This window comes from Cygnus atratus, chromosome 14, assembly GCF_013377495.2.
Source record: "Cygnus atratus isolate AKBS03 ecotype Queensland, Australia chromosome 14, CAtr_DNAZoo_HiC_assembly, whole genome shotgun sequence".
In the NCBI taxonomy this organism is placed as follows: Eukaryota; Metazoa; Chordata; class Aves; order Anseriformes; family Anatidae; genus Cygnus; species Cygnus atratus.
In genome coordinates, this window is record NC_066375.1 from 10,480,954 (window position 1) to 10,504,084 (window position 23,131).

The 23,131-nt window shown below is 45.5% G+C and overlaps 3 protein-coding genes across 5 annotated transcripts in view; all 3 read right to left on the reverse strand.

Annotated features, from left to right (window-relative positions):
- Positions 1-228: 228 nt before the first annotated feature.
- ATP6V0E1 (ATPase H+ transporting V0 subunit e1) lies at positions 229-9,972 on the reverse strand. Of its 2 annotated transcripts, XM_035559748.2 has the most exons (4): positions 9,798-9,965; positions 8,027-8,074; positions 3,538-3,665; positions 229-740 (listed from the first exon to the last, which is right to left on the reverse strand). In XM_035559748.2, the coding sequence occupies exons 1-3, from the start codon at positions 9,899-9,901 to the stop codon at positions 3,572-3,574; spliced, it is 246 nt and encodes an 81-aa protein (XP_035415641.1). In that variant the 5' UTR covers positions 9,902-9,965; the 3' UTR covers positions 229-740; positions 3,538-3,571. The 2 variants fall into 2 exon arrangements, with proteins under 2 accessions (XP_035415641.1, XP_035415642.1); XM_035559749.2 differs by lacking the exon at positions 229-740 and having other exon boundaries at positions 3,536-3,665; positions 9,798-9,972.
- A 634-nt stretch (positions 9,973-10,606) lies between these two features.
- Positions 10,607-15,036, reverse strand: RPL26L1 (ribosomal protein L26 like 1). 2 transcript variants are annotated; one of them, XM_035559746.2, is made up of 4 exons: positions 14,889-15,036; positions 13,841-14,013; positions 12,996-13,136; positions 10,607-10,778 (listed from the first exon to the last, which is right to left on the reverse strand). In XM_035559746.2, the coding sequence occupies exons 2-4, from the start codon at positions 14,006-14,008 to the stop codon at positions 10,650-10,652; spliced, it is 438 nt and encodes a 145-aa protein (XP_035415639.1). In that variant the 5' UTR covers positions 14,009-14,013; positions 14,889-15,036; the 3' UTR covers positions 10,607-10,649. The 2 variants fall into 2 exon arrangements, with proteins under 2 accessions (XP_035415639.1, XP_035415640.1); XM_035559747.2 differs by having other exon boundaries at positions 14,843-14,955.
- A 3,848-nt stretch (positions 15,037-18,884) lies between these two features.
- Positions 18,885-23,131, reverse strand: part of ERGIC1 (endoplasmic reticulum-golgi intermediate compartment 1) — a 56,277-nt gene continuing 52,030 nt past the window's right edge. Inside the window, exon 10 of the mRNA XM_035559739.2 lies at positions 18,885-19,774. Within this exon, the coding sequence (XP_035415632.1) occupies positions 19,667-19,774 (108 nt within the window). The 3' untranslated portion in view covers positions 18,885-19,666. The remainder of the gene's footprint in view (positions 19,775-23,131) is intronic.

Sequence of the window (23,131 nt, forward strand, 5' to 3'; positions counted from 1 at the left end):
ATATATACTGATACCACTGAATATTAAATATGATGAGCAGATCAAGATATTTTAAAGACTGCTACATATTCAAAATATTCAACGTCTTGAAGGATTTCTCATCCCCTCCCTATGTTATATCAACAGATCTTATCCTCCCCTCCCAAGTACATCGTTAGTCCTCAGCTGAACTCTGGCTAACTAGCGTCTGATTAAAACCACAGAAGAGTTAAACATGGCACAAGAGCATTTTGTATAAAGCAGAGCATTAGTTTTATTTCCAGGTATGAGAAATTTAAGACTGAATTTCCCCAAAACACAACTCACTTTAAAAAAAAAAAAAAAGGCAATCAACATGTGGCAGCATTATTTCTCTTCTCCTCATACAGTTTCATTGCACGCTTTTTTCCAAGCGCAGTCAAACAGAACAGAGGTGAATAGCACAGCAGACAAACCTCTAAGATATAGTGTTCCTACAGAGTAAAGTGAACAGGGAAGCTACGTCTCCGTAAGAAACATTAGAAATTTTAATCACACCTGAAGTTAACAGATAAAAATGTACAGTACTGAAGAGGAGTTAGAAATTGCATTAGGTACACTCTTAAACAGTATAGTAGGAAAAAATAGAGGGCTTTGAATGAGCCATTTAAAGCACAATACAAGTGTTAAGGCATTAATGCAGGCTTGGTATCCAACCAGCTACGTTAAGGGCATCTTTGGATCTGTGGAGTTTTTTCATCTGAAGGAAATCTCTTCTTTACCTGCAAAGCAAGAGGCAATTTAATTATTCCTTTCCATGGAGGTGATTTACTAATTGAAGATCTGGTTGTTGAGTTAACCACAACTATTTCCATTCCACAAACGCACCAAAAAGTTGTCAAGAACTGTAGATAATTCATCTTTATGGAGTTAAAAGAACAATCTCTACTTCCTTGCTTTCCTCACAATTTAATTTCCAAAGTTAAGGTGGTGGAACAATTATGCTACTCTTAGAAAGTTTCAAGTAATTCTGCTGTAGCAGCATCCAGCCATCTAGATGACAGACCTTGCATAAAGGCAGTTCCTGGTCTGAGAATACACACTGTAGAGACAAATTTAAGGACAACAGCAGGCATTGCATCACACAGCTTAAAAGGAAAGAGGCTACAGCCCATATTTACCACAGCTGAAGAAGTTTGCATATCCTTACATACTGCTCCCCAAGCCATTAACTTGATTATACAGTCAGCCATCTGATGCATCACTTAAATTAGAGGGATACTGACCACAGAGAAAGACCAAACTTCTGTAATTTGGCACAGATCAATCAAGTCAGCATCTGTAGAAGCTCCCTAGAGTGCAGTAAGCCTTCTGCATGCATTTTCAGCCTGCTCCACTGGTAAAATTGAACAGGTTTGCTTACACTACCTTCATTTTTAAAAAACAGTCTCTCTATTCTGGGAGTTCGTATTTCATTTTCTTTTAACTCCTCACACTCTGTCCATACTAATCCATCCCCACCTCAGTTGAAAGAGAGACTGAAGAGAGAAAGGGGTATATTGCATGCACCTCAAACACTGCAAAAGCACATCTTAAAAGCCAAAAACAACCGATCAAAAAAGAAACAGTAGCTGTATTTCTGGAATTCTTTGCAAGGTCAGAGAGAGAGACCCCAACTCTTTCACACGGAATCTAATTCACAGCTCCAGTCTGGTGACAAACTCGTCCAGAGCCTCTAAGTGCACAGAAGTGACAGACAGGACACTGCAGCCCGACCAAAGCAGCCGCCTCCTTGCAGCCAGACTCACTTAGCTCTGCAGGGGTAATTCGAACAAGACCATGAAGAATTGTGAGTACTGCAGTAGTGTATTCCTACTACCTAAAGGCAAGGATGAACATGGTATCTAACCATGGTATTTGAGGATTATTATTTGCTTCTACTTTTTCTTTAAGCATGCTTTCCCCCTCAAAGATGAACTTTCATTTTATTTCAAAATTAAGTCAACGCAATCAGATATATCAAAGGTTAAAACAAACTGCTTCATGTAACAACAATGTGTGCACTACATACAACTTAAATTCTCCATTAGTAAGTTTAGAACTCCTCACGTGAACTTTCTGTCCATCCCAGAACGCAGTACTTCCCTCTTCCCCTCAGTACACCTTTAAAGTGATAAGAGGAGAGGGGGGATAAGCCCTGGTTCTTGCAGCAGACACCTAGACTACAATGTCATACCTCCTCTCCAGTTTGCCTTTGCTGGTAGCAGCACACAGTCCCTGTATCAGCCAGAAGTGAGCCCAGTTTTTAAATCCGAGGCATCTACTTCTCCAGATAACTACACTTCAATTTCAGGTCTCAGAACTGTGGGATTCGGTGATCTGTGCGCCCAATACCAGACCACACTAGTCTCTGCTTCTGCTAACTAATTTTGTGTTACCACACAAGCGCAGTGAAAATGCACCCGGGACATTCAGCTTGCCCGAGCTACCTAATCACAGGCCTCTGCTTGAAGCAGGGCCACGTCTACTTTTATTGCTTGCTGCTTAAAAGAGATGACGCAGGCAAATCCACATGCCAGTGTCTGACACTACCCCAGTTCGGATGAGTCCTACTTTGAAGCAGTGGAGCTTTGCTTCAGGGTAAATGTTCAGGATGCTTTACAGCCGGCATTTAACTGAACTGTAACATCGTCTGCTGCTGTTGGACTTCTGTAAACAGAAGTTAAAGTAATAAGAGCAAAGGAGCAGGCAATTAAAGCAATAAGAGGAAAAAGAAAAAACAGGTAAAAACCCTAAGAGCGTTCAACTACTTCGTGTTATCAGCATAAAAACGGAGATCACGGGTACTTCTTTCCGCAGCAAAACCTTCATTTGAACCTTCAATTCTAAATGTTGCCCTTTCGGAGATACCTGAAGTCACCGTGCTACTTTTTAATACAAAACTGTGTATTTTTGCTGGTGGTGTCAGAAGGCATGCCTCACAACTGCGACCATGGCACTCCAACAGCTCTACCCAGATCAGCAGCACCAGGCTCAGCTACGACTCGGCACACCCAGGCTGTCATTAAAACAAAAGCCGTCTGCGAGTTAGGTGTTGGCGGTGTACATCGACAGGAGATGAAGAGCCACTGGAACTGCAGGTCCCTCTCAGGCCTCCCAGATGAATGGAGGCAACTGGACACTGCCCTGGAAACCTGGGCAGTTCTTGGATGAAACGGTGGTGGGCCGGGAGAAGGGCTCAACAATTGTTACAGACGAGGAAACCCACTCATGCCAGCTGTTAATAGAGAAGCCCTTCCCTCTTAACTACTTTTTTCAGTCGGATGAAGAAATGCGGTGTTCTCCCTATAAATACCTGCGTACTGAACACAGATGACCGGGTAGCAGAGGCTGTACAACACCTCAGCCCAAGTATCCGGCCAAGATTAACACCCAACATTTGTTTTGTTGCAGTCCCTGGAAAGATTGATTTCCCCTGCGAAACAGTTAATGATGCCGAACCCGCTGCTTACGCTACTGTTCAATTTCTCCTGAATCATTTAACATACCACACGTATTAATAGATGTGAACATACTCACCTGGTCAATAAATTGCAGCAGTGGACAGACGTCCTTAAGGCCAGTGAGATTTAAGGTACCAGATTGTTTCATTGCTTAACTGCGGCCCAAAGAGAGGGTTGAGTTGAGCCAGAATCGCAATCAGCCAACTGCAAGACAACCCCCCAACCCAAAACAGAGAACATCAGCCAAATTACAGGACTTATTATACAGGGAAGGCTTGGCCAAAGCACAGGTACTATCAGAGGAGACAAGACAATATTCAGGAAGGGCTCGTATCAGATCAAAACCTTGCTCAAGCTCACACGCTGCCTGGATACCAGCAAGGAAGACCTGGGACCAAATCATCCCGCAGCTGAAACAAGTTGTCCTCTTCCATCTGAAGCAGCACAACTGACAGCACTCTCACATAGTTTCTCTTTGGCAGGAAATATATGACACTCAGATATTTGTAGGTTCAGAATATAGCAACATAAAAAAGTCAGCCCTTTTCTTGGTGCCTTTGAAGCATCCTTTAAATAACCAAAAAAATAAATAAAAAAAAACACAACCAAGCTCTGAGAAACCCACTCTCCCTCATCTGCCGTTATTTTCCATGTACAGCAGCCTCCCCGAGCAAGCCTGGCATAATTTCCATCAGCACTTGAGCAAAAGTTGATTAAACCTGGCACAGACGTCAAAGAAACAGGGACCTGAAGCGAAATTGTAGGCAAAACCCCCAGAACATAAAACAAACAAGATAATCAATCCACACGACAACATGCTCGTCAGGCACAGCCATCTTATCGCAGCATTCACAAACCAACGCTGCAGAAGCCACAGCCACAGCCCAGAACAAGAGGAATGCAGTTTGTGGAAAATATCCAGGAAAGCTAAACAGAAATAAATATTCTGCTGTTACAAGATACATTTGCTTTGTAAATATTACAAGGTTCGGAGAGAGCCATGGATGCTTCCATGGATTTAAGTCTCCGTTAAATGCTAACTATATAAACACAGTTAGTGAACACACTGGTTCATCTATCTGCTATTTCCAGAACGCTTTGTAAGGAGGAGAAAAAGCAGAGCAGCTTTGTAATGGGAGCTGCCACAAATGTATCAGAGTGCTTAGGCAGTCATGGAAAATTCCACACAAACCTTGATGCTTTGACCAGCAAATGAAGTGCAGGTCAGCTGTAAAAAGGCTACAACAGCCACAGGCAAAAGACGTTGGCCAGACTTAAAGAAAACGCATCAGTAATACTCTTAAGTATTACAAATATTTATTTTCATTATTGCTTTCGGTTTTGTGCAAATTAGGGCCCCAATTAAAACGAAGCGCCGAGCTTGCGGCAGTCTATCAGCCACGCAAGCCTTGAAATACCTAACAGAGACCAGAAAGCAACCGAAACATCAGCAGGACACCAACAAAAGGAGCCAACAGCCATTAGGTTGACTTGCTTCTGCCTTGCTAAATAAGTGATGACGACATCTTCTGAAGCCGTATTAATCATTATATTAAACTTACTTATGGTAAAAGCAAATCAGTTCTTAAAAATTGCATGGAATTTATTTTGAACGGTTAATTTTCAGATACAAAACACAAAAAAGGGGGTGCCAGAGCACTGTACCATCTGCCTTTAATATCCTGGACTACCAGCAGTGGGAGGAGGATAGGAACACCGAAAGCCTGCTAAAGGACACGCTTCTCCTCGCGCTGTACGGAAGGAAGGGACGCTGTGCACCAACACCTCACCTCGCCGTGTGCCTAAGATCAGACCCAGCACGGCTGCGCGTTAAATGGGCTGGGAGCACGTTCCAAATACCGGCGTGTCCCAGCTGTGTCACCACGCTTTAGGCAGGCGCTGTGCGCTTTTCTAAAGCTGTTTGTTGGGACCACGCTGGATGCCCGGCTCCGAGCACGGCAGCGTTACAGGTCTACAGCGTTCCTCCTCCCTGCACGGCTAGGGCCTCGTAATTTACAGCAGCGGTTAGGCACTGAGCTCTGTGACTCCCCTGCGCTCAACACAGGGCTTGAAAAAGCTTTCCCCACGTCTTGCTAAGTGACGATCTATCATGACAATGCAAAACAAAATGCAGCATTCAGAGCAAGACAAAGCAAGCCCCTGTACCCAACGTGCAGCGTGCTGGAGCTGCTAAAATCAGGTACGGCATTCGAGCCACCCACGGGTCCTTAAATCCTGCCGGATAGCAGCTACAACAGCTAGTGTTAATTACCCAGCTCATACAAGGAAACCAAAGTCCCTTATGTTCTACCAGAAAGATTTTTAAAAGGTCTTCCTACCCTAACTGCCATCTGTCTGGGCTGCATGTTACAAATCAAGGTCCTGTTATCTCTGCTTAAATGTCAAATTGGGCAACCGTATTTTAATCCTTTTAGAATCAGTACCAAATAATAGTGTTTTTCAAACATCCTCGGTTAGTAGAATATCACAGTACTGCTTCAGGAGCCGCTTTGTAAACTGCAAGAGAGATTTAGGCTATTTAGACAAAACAGTGCAACCTGGTACTGCTGCAGCAGTAACCCCACGCACTTTACCTTTTATTTTTATCAGATTGTACGTTCTCCTTCAAAAGGTGGCTGGATACAATATCAGTACACAAATTACACACACACGCAACAGATTTGCACATAACAAGCCAATTAATAGTATGTGATCAATGTGGTTACTCAAATTGATCACTGTTAAATCGAAACACAAGAACACAGGTTTAAGTTGAGATGTGATTGACTTAAACTTAGTTAAATTCAGTCTGATTCAAATCAATTTGTCAATCAACTGGTTTTTAATAATAACAGGAAATTCATTTTTTTCCTCTCCATTTCAACTGGAAAGGAAAGATAGAGAATACAACAGTAGCTGCAGTGGAGTTTCAAACCACCCTATGAAGAAGTAGATGAACAGCACTAGACGCTTGCTAAGGACACACAAAGATCTGCGATGAGAAGTTATTTCAGCCCCTAACGCTGTATCTGATGAAGAATCCTGAGAATCCATTCTTTAGGGCTTTCTGCAAGAACATTCCATACGGAATTCATGACGACACAATGACTGTGCGATGAGGCAAGTTCTGTCTTGGAACATCAGGTTCTAAAATCTCTTCTTTGTTGAACGTGGAGGCAGAAACTATACATATATCTTATGTGCTTGGGTATAATTACTGATGGCTTAAAACATTGTAAGATTTTCTTCTTACTGTTTCTTCTTTCTTCAAGGTGTAATTGGAGAAGGCCAAAGGAAACGTGGAACACGAGTTACAGCCCACAAGGTTAAGAATGAAGACAGAGGCACCCACTCACTGGACACGCAGAACCAGACTGTAAATCACGTTAATGACATTAGCTTTGTAATAGATCTGCTTCAGTACAAAACCCACTGAACTTACAATGAAATACCACTGAAAATTTGAAGTGCGCAAAACACGAAGTCAAACTTAGGAAGCTCTATGACAAATACATTCCAGATCATAATCGAGAGGATTTTGTGGATGCCACGTGGCCTTGACTTTAAGGAAACTGTCCTTCCTCAAAGAGCAACACCAAAACCACCAAATCCTGAACTTGAAGGATTTTGGAAGACTAGGACATGATTTCTGTTAAAATCCAGTACAGAAAAGAAATTCAACAAGGAAACTAAACTTAAATTAAAAAAAAAGCACCCCCCCCCCCCCCAATCAAAATCTTACCATAATCTGAACCCCATTTTGACACCTTTGCCAAAGTAAGAATCCAGTTGCCCATTCCTACCCAAGCATTTAGGACCTAGCATGAGATTAGGTTGCTAAATAACTGGTGCGCTGGGTAGGGAGCCTTCACAGCCTGCATAAAACCTGAATATCACATTTCAAAAATAAATTAAATGTGCATAAGCCTATGCAGTAGGCAACCCAACAAGGCGTCCCCTGAAACGTGCCAACACTGATAACATGGCTTTTGGCTGCCAGTTCTTAGGAACGAGTAGAGGTGCATTTCTCCAAATATTCATGTTAAGCTCCTTACAGTATGTAAATAACACCTAAATACTTCTGCAAAGTACAAATACTATTCAAGTAGTACTTGAAATTACTCAAGTAATCATTTTATTACAAGTTAGCCTGAAAGATCTAATTACTTTCACCAGTTTAACCTCCATACTAAGTTCTTTCCAAATACCCTTCAAAGTCACTTCTGCACATAGCTTCCCTGACACACCGTCATTAAGCTTGTGAATGAATAATCCAGTGAACTGGAAAGGAGCAACATCGAGTCACTGCACTGCAGTACTCAACAGTACGAACCACAGGGCAATGACACAAAACAAGAGGAATACTGGTTTATTTTAATGCAGTATCCACCACCAGGAAAACCTTTTCTTCTCCGTGTTAAAGGCCTTTAGAACCAAGAATTCTATGAGCTGTCGAGGAACACCACGTATCCAGGCCCCTGTGACTCATATGCTCAAGTTTCCTCCTAAATTTCTGACGTGAGAAATGTACCTTGATTAAGAGGCAAGACAGTATTTATACTTACAACAGGTAGCAGCAAACAGCACATGTCACCAGCATCGTGTTGATAACACTGCAAAAAGAACGAGACGCAGCTGATTAAGAGTCATGTTGTGACTGACCACAAGATACATAGGAAAAAAAAAACACCAAGAAGTTGTTCAACTGTGATCATATGCAACATGACTCAACGTTGATAACTTCTTCCAGCTGAGCAAACTGCAGAGGCTAAGACTGTGTAAAAGAACTGACAGAGACTGGGAGAACAGAAGCACGCAGCAGTATTTAACTGGAGTAAAATCCAGCGCAGTAAGCGTCCTTGCTCCATTACGCACGCTGTCATGTGCGCCAACAAGTTATCCAACTACTGAAGCTGGATTTTCTAATACCACAGTAAAACATTTTCTTCATGTTCAAAATTTTGCTTACAGAAATTGCCAGTGTCAAAGAGGCTTTAATTTTTCTATCATGAACGTAGATTTTTTTGCACACAGAACAACTTCAAGTGGCCTTGAGATTTTATCTGCAGGATAAGTTTGCTTTCTTACTGAAAGAAAACCGTGACAGAAACGATAGTTAAGCTGAGAAGTAAAAGCCAGGCTGCTCTTGAAACTGCCAATAATAAGTCTACAGCTGTATACTGAAATGATTTTGAAATGGGAGAAAAGGAAATAAGATTTTTATATTACTGAACTTTGTAGCAAAGCGGAGGGGTTTGTTTGTTTGTTTGAATTTCCTTCTGCATATCCCCAAAGTGAGTGACAAGAACCTGTGCTAGGTGAGCATCTTCCAACTGTTTTGCGACAAGGATAACATTCAATATGTGTGTGTGTATGTGCATATATATAAGAATAACCTATCAATACACATTCATCTTGTCAACCTTCAGACAACTGCTACAGAACCAGCACAGCCTGCAGTGAGCTCCAGGAGCCCCTCCTTCCCACGCAGTCCCAGACAGGAGCCATCGCTTGGAAGTTTTAACCGGCACAGTGCGAATTCCTAACTCGGTTAAAATCTGCACTGACCTCCTTTGTTAGAAGATGAAGAAGCCAAGTCAAACGCAGCTTTTTGTTGGTGGTTTTTAAATGAAGAAAGAAACAAAACGAGATGAGAAGTTAGGGGACTATGCAGCGTCAGCACAGAATCAGAAGACAGCAGCGCTCTATTGCTATTTGTTAAGCGATAAAATTGAGGAAGAAGTACAGCAGCGGCCTATTACTATTTGTTAACTGATCGAGCTGAGGAAGAAGCACAGCCGTGCAACGTTCGTGTTTGGCGGAACTGAGGAAGAAGCAGGGAAGGCCTGCCGGTGACCCCTGGCCACTTCCCGCAGCCAGGAGCGGGCCTCCCAGCCACGTCCTGGGGACACCCGAGGCCAGCCCGGCTGCCAGGCACAAAACCAGCCGGGGCTGCCGCCGGGGCGCTGAATACCAGGGCCGGGAAGGGAAACTGAGGAAGCAGCGGGGCTGGGGGGGGAGGAAATTCAGGGAAGCCCCTCCGGGGCCAGAGGAACAGAAGCGAAGGCAGTCGGCACCTGGAGCCCAGCCCCTCAGGCTCAGCAGAAGGCAGCCGGTACCTGGCAGGGGGGGGGGAGGAGGAGGAGGAGGAGGAGGAGGAGGAGGAAGAAGAGCCAAGCAGCCGCCGCCACCCCCGGGTCGCAGCAGGCACCGACGCTCCCGCAGGGAGCCCCCACGCCGCAGCGAGGCCCGGCCCGGCCCGGCCCAGCCGCGGCTCGGGGCGGGGGGGGGGGGAAGCCTCGGGGGAAGCCGCGGGGCCGGGCCCCGGTCACTCACCCGCGGTTGGGCCCCTTGGGGACGAGCCAGGGCAGGAGGGCGCCGACCACCCCCCAGAAGGCGGTGACGGCCGCGATGGGCACCGCCAGCCCGCCGTACGCCATGGCCGCCGCCGCCGCCTCTACCGGCCGCGGGCACGGCCGCCGCGGGACCGCCTCCTCGCCGCGCCGCCGGCCAATCACGGGGCGCCACGTCACGCGGGGCCGCGCACGGGAGGGGCCGCGGGGCGCGTTGCTCGCGGGGGTGGGGGGGGCGCGGCACCCAGGGGTGCTCGGGGCACCTCCGGCACCGCAGGCACGGGGAGGACCGATGGAAGCGGCCGGGCCACCGCGGGGCAGGTCCAGGGGCCGCAACGTGCCCAGCAAGGCCCTAAATGCCACCTTTCGGCGTCAAATTCCTTAGACCGGTGGAAAAATGTAATTTAAGAAATCACCGATGGCCAGAAAGAGCCAACCTCAAGCGCCTGAGAAAATACTGAATACGTATGGTACGCACAACTAACATCTTCACTTAAAACTCCGGACGTTTCTAAGTGAATGTCAGAGATCACTGGAAAAAATAAAAAAAGTCTACCAGGCACTAGATGCTTTCCGGACTGCAGCAGTCCTGCACCACGCCTCCTGACCTTGGCTGAAATACACCTTTACTGGGAGAAGGTCAACATTTTCTTAAAAGCAAGAAAGGCTTCGAAAGCTTTTTAGGTTACCGTGGCTTTTGACATAACCAGCATTAAATATTAAAACGAGTATTTAAACGCTGAGCAGACACTCTGCGTCGAGATTTCCTAAGGCAGAAGACACGACACTAGGTTTCGTTTTAGCAGTTCTTTAATGGTGTCAAAAAGAAAACAATCTACTCTTGCATCTTTTCGATTGTTTCTTCCTTGTATTTGCCTTTCTCCTTGCCAACCTGGCGAGATTTTGCTTTACGCTCCAAGATCTTCTTGCGATCTTTGTCCAGCTTTAGCCTTGTGATCACCACCTAGGGAAAAGACAAAGAATTCAGCGTCCTCAGCGTAACGTACGGAGACCTGACAGCACAGAGCTAACACAGCATGGCCTAGGCCCATCACCTCCGACACGCTACCAAAGCACACGTTTTATTAACACAGATTCTCTAATTCGGTTTGAGTAGCACTGAGGACTGAACTGCCCGCGTATTTCACAACGCTGCGGTGTATTGGTTTCTCCAGGTGCGTTCAAGGAATCAAAAGATACGGACCGTGGCTTGGATGCACGGGCACAACATTTGAGCAAACTGAAGAGCTGCCAAATTTCGAGCCAGCCACACAATGAAATCGTTACCGTGAAGTCAATCCGATTTCCATCATCTCACTGGAACGCTGTCCGTCACACCAGGTGCTGCTCAAACACAATGGGCACTACACCTGCACACACCTGACTCTCGTTCCCACCACCACAAAGGAAAGCAATAGATCCTAAGGGTGTGAGGAAACGGCCTCAAGCTGTGCCTGAGGAGGCTTAGGTTGGCTGTCGGGATGAATTTTGTCGCAGGAAGGGTGGTCAGGGCTGCACCAGGCTGCCAGGGAGGGGGTGGAGTTGCCGTTCCTGGAGGCATTTCAGAGAGGTGTGACCGTGACGCTGTGGGACACGGTTTAGCGCTGAACTCAGGTGGGTGGTTGGACTCCGTGCGTCTTTTCCAACCTGAAAGATCCCATTAATTTCTCCACGTTTTAAACAATGCTACCTGCATTTTGGAACACTGGAAAACCACACAGCTGCTGGCTGCTGTCGTGTCATTGCTACACTGCCTGGAATAACCAAACATCTGGCGTAACTGCAGGGAACAACGAAGTCCACGCATCACTGACTCGTACGTGGAGAACGCTTTCAAGAACACGATCTGCTATTGAGCAGTTGTAAAGCGGGCAGGAATTTCAAGCATTACTAACATGGACCCACAAAAGATAATCCGCCCAATCCGTTCGCTACCAGATCCTTCGCGACATTTTGTAACAACGCAGAAGAAAACCCAAGCGCTGATATTCAGCCCCTGGACAACCTTCAGTTCTTTTTCTGCTCCCAAAACTGGCGATGAAATAAATACTTTGGTATTATTGAAAGGAGCACTTTAAAAATACAATTGACATAATCAAATCCGAGAAAACTGATATAGGCTGCAGTACAGCGAAACGCTCCTGGTTAGTTCCACCGTGCAGTCCGGTCTCAATCATCCCTTTACCTGAAAGAGGCAGACACCGCTCACCCATCCCATTGCCAGCTTGCAACACAGCGTTGCCCTGTTCCCCTTGCGTAACAACTCGAATCTTCATACAAAGCTTTCCCAAGGTCCAATTCCCAGTCAGGGAGAGCACTCACGGAAACGCAGGACCAGCACGAACCTCCATTTCTTCCACTGCTATTTATCAGGGAAGTACCGTCCAACCGCAGGTACGCTGGTTCCCTCACAGTGTCACCTTGTACCTCAACTGTTGTTCCCGCACACAAGCCATTAGGCTGTTTTGGAATCTTTCTGCTCTGCCTCTCCTGTACACACCAACCCTTCAGACCAGGAAACCTGCTGCAACTGGATTTCCTCCCCCAGCACTTCAATACCCGTGCCCACGTGACAGGTTGGGGGCAGACTCATTTCATCCGCTTCAAACCAGGTTTCGGGCTAGTTGTTCTGTTTAACTGGAAATGTTTTGCTATTATGATCTAAACAGGCGTTGCCTGGTTTTCGCTAACTCTGAACGCCGCCAAACACTTCAGGCTAAAACTGGATTCAGGCAAAATCAACGCACAACGGTCACAAGAACAAACCACAGTTCTGAGCATCTACCCAAACGTTTCCAACACTTCCTTAGTCAGTGCAGTGCCACACAGCAACGACGAAGAGTTGTTCTAAATGATCAGTTCCCAGAACAATCAATCAAAAAAACCATTTGTGCTTTAAAATCGCCAAGCTCTTCCAAAAAGCACTTTAGGGCCACTCTGAAGTCTGTTGCAACTTCTCCACCAAATAAGCCTCAGAAACATCTGAGAGCTCCCGGTTCCAACCATTACTCCTCTGCCACCGTGACACCGTAACTTTTCTTTGTTTATTAACGCCCATCCCAATCAATCTCAATCCGTTATTCCATGCGCCGTAACAAGGTTCTACTTAAGCACGCAGCGGATTTTTCATGTGGCAGCAAGGCCTCTTTTTGCACCGCAGACGTCACTTTACACCCTGTACCTTGCTAGGATGGATTCCCACGTGCACAGTCGTGCCGTTGGCCTTCTCGCGCTGCACACGTTCGATGTAGATGACGTATTTCTTCCTGTACACCTGGACCACCTTGCCGATCTGCTGTCCTTTGTAATGCCCCCGGACAACCTACAGGAGAACACAGAAGGGACGCGTTCCCAATACTTCCAAAACACCCCTGTAACAATTACCCGGCCTTAACAAACACAACGTAATTATCCCATCAGAAAACCAGAACTGCACGGGTTGAGCTCCCAACTCTGCTCACGCCAGAAAGCTACCAGTTCCTGGATTTAGGTGATCACTAACATGGAAAATACAATGGATCGGAACTGTACTTTTCACTCACTATGCCCGCAGTAAGCGCTAATCAAGCAACTTCAAATCTTCTCAACCAGAAAGGTAACAGTCAGCCTCAACTGTTTTTCATCCTAACTTCTCTATTGTTACATTTTAAAACAAAAAGGCCACCTAACTTCATTCATTTCTAAACTGATCTTTCCCATATCACTGGTAGCAACCAGTCTACAGAAAGAAAATAAACAATTCTTTGCCTTATCGTTTAAAGTCTTTAATCCAGAATGATAATCAATGCATGCAACTAAATCACGCATGTAAACAATGCATATACTTCTACTGCCAGATTTACGTTCCTTTTATCTTCCTTCTCGTTGGTTGCGTCTCAAGAAATATTCAACAGGACAAACCTATGATTACCTTAACTTGTATTACTTTTACAAGACTCATGGTAAAGCTGTAGCATCGATTTGAATGTGCCGTGCAAAACAAAATATGAATAAACTTCAAGCGTGACAGTACAGCCTGAAAGATACCTGGACTTCATCGTCCTTTCTGATGGGCATCGAGCGGACGTTGTATTTCTGCCGCAACTCCTTGGAGAGCGGGGAGGACATTATTTTTCTTCGGATGTGAGAAGGTGCATTGAAGTGCCGTTTGCGGTTCTTGCTGCGGTCTGAGGTCACAAATGGATTGAACTTCATTTTGGCTGCAGGAACAAAAACGGTACTTTGAGAGGCTTGTAACTCAGAGGCATTCGTGCTACTGTCTGCCTACGCTAAGTATGCTAAAACCTAAAAAATCACTTCAGCTCTTTTTATTCCCACTCCCAATTTGTGTAATTTTATAAACTGGATTTCAAACAAGGTTTCAGCCTCCTCCATGAGTGACAACGGTGTTGTGGATTGACAAATGTGCTCTATGTGTGCATGCGGCCATTCTGTCTAATCCAAAGCTAAGTGTACCCAGAGTGCAGGACATCTGATCGAGTACTCTTAATTTTACGCCAAGGTAAACATTTGCTTAATTTATGAAGTGAGCGCACGTTTCAGACTTGCACAGATAGAATACTTGTAACGCTCAGAGGCTCCCTGGGCAGCGCACTATTAGACTTTGCAGCACGTAACAGATTTGTTAAACAAACTGCATTTGGCCATTCTTAAGCCTTAAGAACCGCGCCTAAGGCTGTCTGTCAGCGCGCAGCTCTGCCCTGACTGCCAGGCTGTCCCCCGGCTGCTTCTGCTTGCCCGCGGCAAGCCTCCGCCCGCTGCTGACCAGAAGACCGCGGCCTCCCACTACGGAAAACCACTAACTCAGCCAGGTCAGCGCGGAGCCTGCCACCCACCCGCCACCGCGCACCGCCCCGTGCCGGTGCCGGGCCCCGCCTGAGCAGGCAGCCCCGGCCGCAGGCCGGAACGGCCCCGGGCTCAGCGGCGGCCAGCGAGCGGCCCCTCCGGGCCCGGCGGCGCCCGGCCCCGGCAGCAGGGCCCGGTCCCGGTCCCGGCCCGCCCCCAGCCGCGGCGGATGCCGGCCGATACCGGCGGATGACGGCGGATGCCCGCGGCCCGCCCGCGCCGCCCTCACCCCGCTCCTGCCGCCGCGCCGCTCGGCCGGAAAGAGGAGAGGGAGGCGCTTCCGCTTCCGGTAAGAGGCAGCGGGGTTCGCGCGAGAGCTCGCGAGAGGAGCGGGCGCGAGCAGCGCCCCCCGACGGCCGGAGGCCAACGGCGGGGGCTGAGACGGGCGGGGGCGCGGCCACGTGGGGCTGGGGGCGTGGCCAGGCGAGAGGGGGCGTGGCCAAAGGGGGCGGTTCTCCCCCGCCCCTCCCGGGACCCCTGAGGGCTCCCCTGAGGCGTCGAGGCCCGGCCCCAGCCCCCCCCAACCCCGCTGCCTCAGGGGGGCACTCATTTTTCATTCCCACCCCCCCCCCGCTTTATTTTCTAGGAAATTATTCACAATTGTTCAATTCTGGTAGAAATGAAGCGTCTCCCCTCAGAGCTGGGGAGCTGATTCCCAAAAGGGGGTGCGGGGGGTCCCGTCCCTCAGGCAGGCGGTGTAGGGCAGGAGCAAGGCACGAGCAGCCCCCCAGTTAAAAATAAGTAATTACTTAATGTGGTGCGGATACACAGCGCCCATGCTCAGTCTGTCGTAACCCTTCGCAATTTAATCTTCCATAATTACCTCAGTGTGATTTCTAAATACTTAGTGAAGCAAGACGAGAAGGAAATTAAAAGGTGGGGGGGGGGCAAAAAATGGGTTATTTTACATACCAACTCACCGCGTGAGTAAAGCCAAAACCAGCAAGTTCCAAGCACAATCCACGCACCTCATTTAAAAAAACAAAAGGGAAAAAAGAAAAACAAAAAAAAACAACCCGAGGTTAGGACACTTGGTACCGTTCAAAACCGAGCACTGAACGTCCAGACATGAGTCAGGGCTGATTACAAAAGAGCCTCGTGTTAACTTTCGGCAGAGTGACCTGGCTTACAGTGATTTCATTGCGCGATAACGCTTAGTTCATTGGAACAATAATTAAAAACAAACAAAAAAACCCTTTCAGATTGATTTTGCAATGGCAGTGCAACAAGAAGCCAATCAAAACACGAGAGATTTATTTTTAATTGTAGAACTAAAAAGTCTAGTATTTTATTAACATGAGGTTGCAAATTAAAAGGGAAATGCGAGAACTCCTTAATAAACTCCACTGTAAAAATGCAAGACTTGTGCTTTAAACATTGCCACACCACGTTACAGGACTGCAAACCCTGCCCCTCTCCCCCTTCTTCCAAGGACTATTGAGAAATACCTCATCGCCATATTTCATCTGGAACTTCAAAGGGCTGTTCTAAAGCAGATACTCATTGCAGTCATTTTCAGCCCCAAAAGTCTGTGTATCACACAACCAGAAAGCAATTTTAAATGAGAAATAGTCAGAAAATTAACTATAAACACTACCATCTACACTGCAGATTTCACTTTTTACAGAGCAGTAGTTAAATGCAAATACTTGATACATCAAACATTCATAAATGCATCTCAATTTTTTCTTCTCATTCAATTTCCATTTTCTTAAAAAAAAAAAAAAAAAAAAAAAAAAACACTTTAGCAGTCCAGATAGTTCTTGAACATGCCAAAGCACAGCTTTACAGCTTCCCCTAGAGCTGAAATTCTGACTCCACCATCACAAAGCATCCCGTGCTGCAAGTTCTCATGGTACGATGAAGCGCAGCTTCAAAGAGGTTTATTTAAACCAGCATATACACAAGTTCTAAATATTTTACTTCCTACATGGATATTGTTCTTGGAGAACCACAAATACTTCTGTCGAAATACTGATTTGAAAGAGCAAAGTCAAGAAGATGAATTAACACCTACAATCAACAGTTTTCCTTCCACTATGGCTTGAGATTATTGTTGTTTGCATTGATTTTAAAAGCATAACTACGCTCATTTTATCTCTAGAAAATGTCTGAGAATAGAAGTGAAATCTAATGACACGTATGCACGGGGCAGGACTGCTGCAACAGTAACCACCGCGCTTTCACATTTGGAGAGAAGAGCAAATTCTTCTGTAAACACAGGATGCAGCAACATTACCTGATCCAAGCCAGCCATGCCTGAAGGACAAGCATGCCACAACGTCCAGCAGACCCAAAGTCAGCCTTGGCTTGGCAGTGCTCAGAGGCTTAGACCTGGCTTAGAGAACTAAGGTGCAGACTGTTTCTTCAGCAGTTTTGCCAGAACTTTATTATAATTTGGTTTCCACATTTAGGAAAAAAAAAAAAGTGATTTATTACATTATTGCAGTGGACATTTTGGCAGAGACAGCAAGCACACTGAAGTATGCATCTGTTATTTCCGAAAAAGTGAAACAATTTCACTGATCTGGTTTAAAGAACTGGCCTGGACTGCGCAGAAGGCAGCGTTTAATTCAGATAGAGGATGGGGGAGAAGGGCAGAAATTACACACTGGGGGCAAGAAACACGCAGGAATCTGCAACCAACTTTTCTAGTTTGTGTTGAAGAAATTATAATAGGGAAGAAATTTCAGAAAACTGACAGCACAATCCACTGTGCTACAGGAATCTTCTCTTGCATCACTCAGAAGGATGCCCTGCTAAGATATTAACGTTGCATCCCTGTAATCCATCAAGTTCACATGCTATAAGCAAAGATCCAACAAATTTAAGAGGAAAAACTAGGATTTTTTTTGCTTTAAATTTCAGTTCGTGACTGTGGATCAGAGGAAATCCTTCAGGCAGCACGAGAAGGAATTGCAATGGAAAAACCCCAGGCTGCCACTAGGCAGCCGCTGCCATCTAGTGGGTACCACTCGTGGACAGATGGACACGCGCACTGAAATGAAGACAAGCATCTCGTTTTCAAGTTGATTTTTGTAAATGGAAAAAATGTATAAAATCTATCCATACATTAACAGATACAGGAAATTACACAATCCAGTTTACACCTAAAGGAACACAATCAGTCCATAATAAGAACAAGGAAAAGTTCCAATGCTGTAACTGGTCAGGAATCACTACAGGGCAGAAAATGGGCCAGGGTAAGGAGGGGGGGTTGTTGGCCTTTTAATTTTTAGGGGGGTGTGGGCATGTATGTGTGTGTGCAGATAAAACTGGCTACCTTCCCTACTTCCAAAAGAATGAGACAATTTCAACAGACATGTATTAGGAATACTTTTGAAATGTATCTGACTCTAGCATTAACACTGAATATTCAAAGTTTCATATTATTACAACAAAATGTTTGGATACTTTGGCCTCCAGGAAAAGGCAATGGACAGTAGATATTATCCAAGAGAAATCCTGCACCCGTCTTAGAATTTATACCATTGATTGAGTTAAGGATTTTTTATGATTTTTGTCTATCCTGGAACACTCAAAATCTGTGTATCCTCAGCTCAGACACTCACAAAGCATGCAGTGACTGTTACTACTCAAGGAACGTTAGGAGGGTATGGAGAATGCACTGGTGGGCATTGGTCTTATTATCAGTGAACTCATGTCTATCGTTGCACACAAGCCACACCTGGCAGTAGCTTTCCCCTCACACCTCCATTTATTGGAGGTCTCAGAAGACAAGGCTTGAATGAACGGGCATGGAAGTTCAGGTACCGTTTTAAGGAATAGAAGAAAATTGCTAGCAGGGGCCGGGTTGTGGGAATGCCTGCCCTGCTACTGGTGTACCTGTGGGTGAACAGTGTCAGTCTAGGGCTCAGGAAAGATGCCTGATTGAATTTTAAAGAAACAGGTAGGCACCTTAAACCGTGAAGAGACAGGCTTCCTGTGTTTTACAAGTGTATTCAATATACACACACAAAGCAAGACAGTAAGCTGTGCTCATCCACCCAGAAGACTGCATCATTTTTCTGGACATGTAGAATGGACAACCCCTTTTCAAAATAACAACAACAGTAATAATAATAATAATAATAATATTAAAGCAGAATTGCAGAGTCCAGACTGCTGGGTGGTCTGTGTTTAAAAAAAACAAAACACAGAAGAAAGAATAAAAGCTAATGCTGTAAGACAACTATTCCCTTTCAAAGCAAAGGCCACATGAAACTGTGTTGCTCAGTTTGGTTTTTACTTCATGCCACCTGTAAACACAAGACTGGATATTCAGTTTCTGGGAAGAAATTAAACCACTTTTACATCCAGAGTAAAAGAACGGCCCTTCCTCTGCCTGGATCACAGATCATCCAGGAAAAAGTAGCTGGGGGAAAGCTTCCTTTTCAAATTTGCTCATTTCATTAGAAAGGTCATATCTGAGCGAAAGAGCTTTCCACAAAAGCCCAAGACATTTCTTGATGTTATTTCTGCCCTCTGTCTCTAAAGCTTGCTATGGGAACTAACACTTTCCATTCCTCACCAACAGATACATCACCTTTTTGGCACCACGGGTGGAATTTCTTCCTAATGTATAACTTTGTGTTATATAAAAGTCGATTGTCTAATCATGCAAATCCAACAAATTCCAAAAAGTGCCAAAAGACAGCTTAACTCTTTGTAATCTACTACTTAGTTTGTACACTGCCATCGGAACCTCCCACAGAAGATCCTGTTCTCCTTACTTAGATCTGACAGTATATTTCATATATAGCATTTCAACCCGTTTCTGGGGGGACAGAATCAAAGTCTAAGCCCTGATTCCATTGATTTTTATTTTTTTTTTTCTCTCGGAGCTCTGAAATGCATGGAGATTTCTTTGATTTGTTGAAGAGGTCTTCACTGAACAGCCTTATTAGAGAAAAACTTACTGATTCAATCAAATAGAAAATAAAGACAAAAACAGGTAGTGGTAGGTTTCTCAATCTTTGCTCCTGTCCTTGGAGACAAGTTTCACCGCTACTGCATCTTCCCCAGCTGGATCTTCTTCCAGGCTTCTGATGCTGTGAAAATGCAGGAGTCAAGGATCCCAGCTACAGTAAACGTTCCCCCAATGATGGCACATATCTGAAACATACAAAAGAGGAAACAAACGTTAGTGAGGAGGCAAACATTTACGCAGCTTGAAACCGAGAGGGAAGATATTGCCTACTGCTAGGGTATCTTCTGGAAGCATGGTAAGAACTGAGTAACAGTGTAGTAATTACATGACAATCAGTCAGGAAAAATGTTCTCTATAGTGGAATAATTTAGTGTTATCCAGAATCATCGTAGCTTCAGCCAGTCATAAAACCCAGCTCCTACGAGTACAGCATAAATGCTGTTCTTTTCCAGGCTGAACTCCACCTAACAAAGCTTTCTAGAAGCTCTGTGTTGCTCACGTCTTCCTACTACTGTTTTCTATTATAAATATCACGGCCTTGTAGTCTTTTCCCTATTTCACAAGATAGAGCATTCGCAAACAGGCAAAAGACACTTAAATAGTATGTTAAGGATGGTGACTAACAGAAAAAAGTAGCTACCGGTGACACCTACAGCTAAGTCTGTCTAACACTTTCCATTACAAGGGCTGCTTACAAAAGCACTGCCAACTTAACCACTCGTGAGCCAAAGTTTTCCATACAAGAAGCCTCGGGTAGAATTATATAAACACATAATCATTTTCAAGAACAGAGGTAGGGAAAAGTTTAATCTCCTGATAAGCAGAACAGCCTAAAGCAGTTCTCGAATGCTAGAATGACACGGCAGTATTCTGACATCAAACTAAAGTACCTTGGCGTGGCGCACCCAAAATCAGGGGGCACCAGTTTCAGCCACTGCACCACATCGCTTCAATTCTTTTATCTATGAAATGGGGACAAGGCCAAAACTGCCTCCCAGGGAAACTGCGAGGGAAAACGCATTTGAAGTGTCCAATACCACGCCAATAGCTGTCTCAGAGTCCTTGTGGAAACGCACAGCCCGAAGCTGGGTTAACACAGACCACCCGAGAGCAACAAGGCAGTAGGCAGGTGAATACCATACGATGGGAAGAAACGGTGCTCACGGGGTGCCTCCCCACCACACACACTGCGCAGGGCTGGGTTCACATGGAAAGTGTGATGCACAGTAACGTAACCTAGTAACATTTAACAGCTAAGTTATAATTACACAGGACCTGGCATTTCTTAACGCCCACATTTTTTGGCTTCCTAACTGTGATGCTCTTTTAATTCGGTCTTTTGCATGTAATTCGTTGTGTAGGATTAGGTGGCTTTGAGAAGGAGAGACGGTGGGTCAGTGAGGATGGGACGCAACGCAGGGCTTACCTCCCGAGAAGGGCCTGCCTAGGAAAAGAGGAGCTGGCTGTGAGTGAGAAAAGCAGGGCTTCAGGGAAACGCAATGCAACTAACCCAGAGGGGAAGCGGAGCCACACTGACCTACTGTACCCCAAAAAACACTAAATCCCATGGGCAGAGTTACAGACAAAAGAGTAGCGTAAGAGCAGCAGCATTGGGTTCGGCATGGAGTTAGCAACGGCAACAGAACAAACAGGTCATTAATGCCGAGTGAAGGCAGCGAGAAATAAATCACTCATTTACACGCATATTTATAACCAGGGTATTTGTGTGCAGTGAACTCAGTGAGACGAGGAGAAGCAGCAGGGACAGCAAGGCAAGGTAAACATGGCTTTTTGAGGGATGGTTGGCATTCCAGAAGATAAAGGCTTCAGAACCAGAGCAGCAGCCTGAGGCAAAGTTAGTAATTTTAGGGAACAAGGCCAGTTCCTGCCCTCTGTGTCCCCCAATCCCCCACAGCATGACACAGGGTGACTTTTCAGGGAAAATGACAGCAATGGAGTTGGGTTAGTTCAGTTCAGAGCAGCTCAGCTGACGGGAGATTTTACACTGCAAACAGCAGAACCGTCCAACACTAAGATTTTGCATCATACGGTAGGAAAATGTGATTTCAGTGCAGCAGCGCAAGGTAGGGGGGAAGAGAAAAAAAAATATATATTCATCTGCACTGCTCTGTGCTGCTGAGTGTTTATGACTCACACACACCTGGCATTCGCTTGGAGCCTGCCTCCAAGCACGCACACAGTGCTCTGCTTTGTTGCGACAAAAAAAGGCAGCGCCGGGGTTGGTCTCTCGGTCAGCACGGAAGCTGCACCACCACACTTCTGGATCATCGCTGCTCTAATACGTACGGAGCTCTGTTCCTTTGCAGCGCTGAAGGAAGTCAGGCATCACGCACTTATTCATATTTAATGGAGTTTTATGCTGTGAATTATTTGTGCTTGGCCCCAGGAGTTTGACTCAGGCATTAAAGGAGGAAGGAAAAGGAATATAGAAATGTAGTAATTACAGAAGTGAGAGACCATGCAATGTGGGACATACAAGAGGCTTTTTAACAGCATACGATTATGGGATAGTTGCTGGGATGCAGGCTAAGTCTAAAGCAAAACGCCCGCAGATATGCAAGAGGCAAGGCTGCAAGCAAGACGACAGAAAGGCAAAAGTCAGATGTGACTGTGGACCTTTGGCAGGTCTTAAAACTGGAGGTGACTTAAAGGACAAAGAAGACCAGTAGGAGCACCATGTAATTCCCAATACAGTAAGCTGCAGAATTCCACCCAGAGGCTTCTGGCTGACCTGCAGCACATCTTGTAAAACAACACTATCTTGGCTCTAAAAAAAATCCACAGGACTGAGTCTGTGCTACCTGTTGGCAACAAGTCCCATGGCTGAAATAATTCTCCCTGCAACCATTTTTTTACCACTACTTCCAGCTTAATTTTTTTCATACCTAGCAGGCTGACTAGTCCTGTCATATCAGGAAAAAAAAAATACAGGTTTTTCTTTTCTTGGATTTCGAGTGCTTCACCAGAAATTTGGCTTGTTTTCTGCCTGCTGTCCCCTTCCAGTCCCCAGGCTGACCTCATGATAAAACACTTTTTTCAGCTTGGCCACTTGCAAGAACTCATGAATTTTCAGCAGTGAAACTTTCCCCTTTGCACCACAACCTCAACCACAAGGCTATGAATGGCTTCTCTTTACTGGGATATATCTTGATTTTACACTGTATGATTTAATAGGCAAAAACTCCTGTGTATAACACTGTGCTAGGTGTGTGTGGTTAACCTCAGGATCCATGGCAAATTCACAATGTGGCAACAGTGGCAGCATTGATTTACAAGCAATTCAAAATGCTACTTAGTACTGAATTTTTTGAAGCGTGACACGTGAAGTAAAATCTATCCTAAAGCAATGCCTTTTGTCCTACCCAGGAGGCACCTCTAGCATGGTACAGAAAATTAGGATAATTCTGAATACCACAAAAGCCAAGGAACGGGCATGAGTTTGAGTGCTGAAATACACAGTGCAGGGGTTCAGCTGGGAATACAGACGACCAGGGACCAACGCTAGGCATGCCACCCTTAGC

Coding starts and splice junctions, on each gene's coding strand:
- ATP6V0E1 (XM_035559748.2), bottom strand. CDS start 9,901: ATGGCGTACGGCGGGCTGGCGGTGCCCATCGCGGCCGTCACCGCCTTC. Junction 8,075..9,797: donor CCCAAGGGGCCCAACCGCGG/GTGAGTGACCGG, acceptor TTCTTTTTGCAG/TGTTATCAACACGATGCTGG. Junction 3,666..8,026: donor GCTGTTTGCTGCTACCTGTT/GTAAGTATAAAT, acceptor GTTGTCTTGCAG/TTGGCTGATTGCGATTCTGG.
- RPL26L1 (XM_035559746.2), bottom strand. CDS start 14,008: ATGAAGTTCAATCCATTTGTGACCTCAGACCGCAGCAAGAACCGCAAA. Junction 13,137..13,840: donor GAAAGGACGATGAAGTCCAG/GTATCTTTCAGG, acceptor GTTCTCCTGTAG/GTTGTCCGGGGGCATTACAA. Junction 10,779..12,995: donor TGGGAATCCATCCTAGCAAG/GTACAGGGTGTA, acceptor TCTTTTCCCTAG/GTGGTGATCACAAGGCTAAA.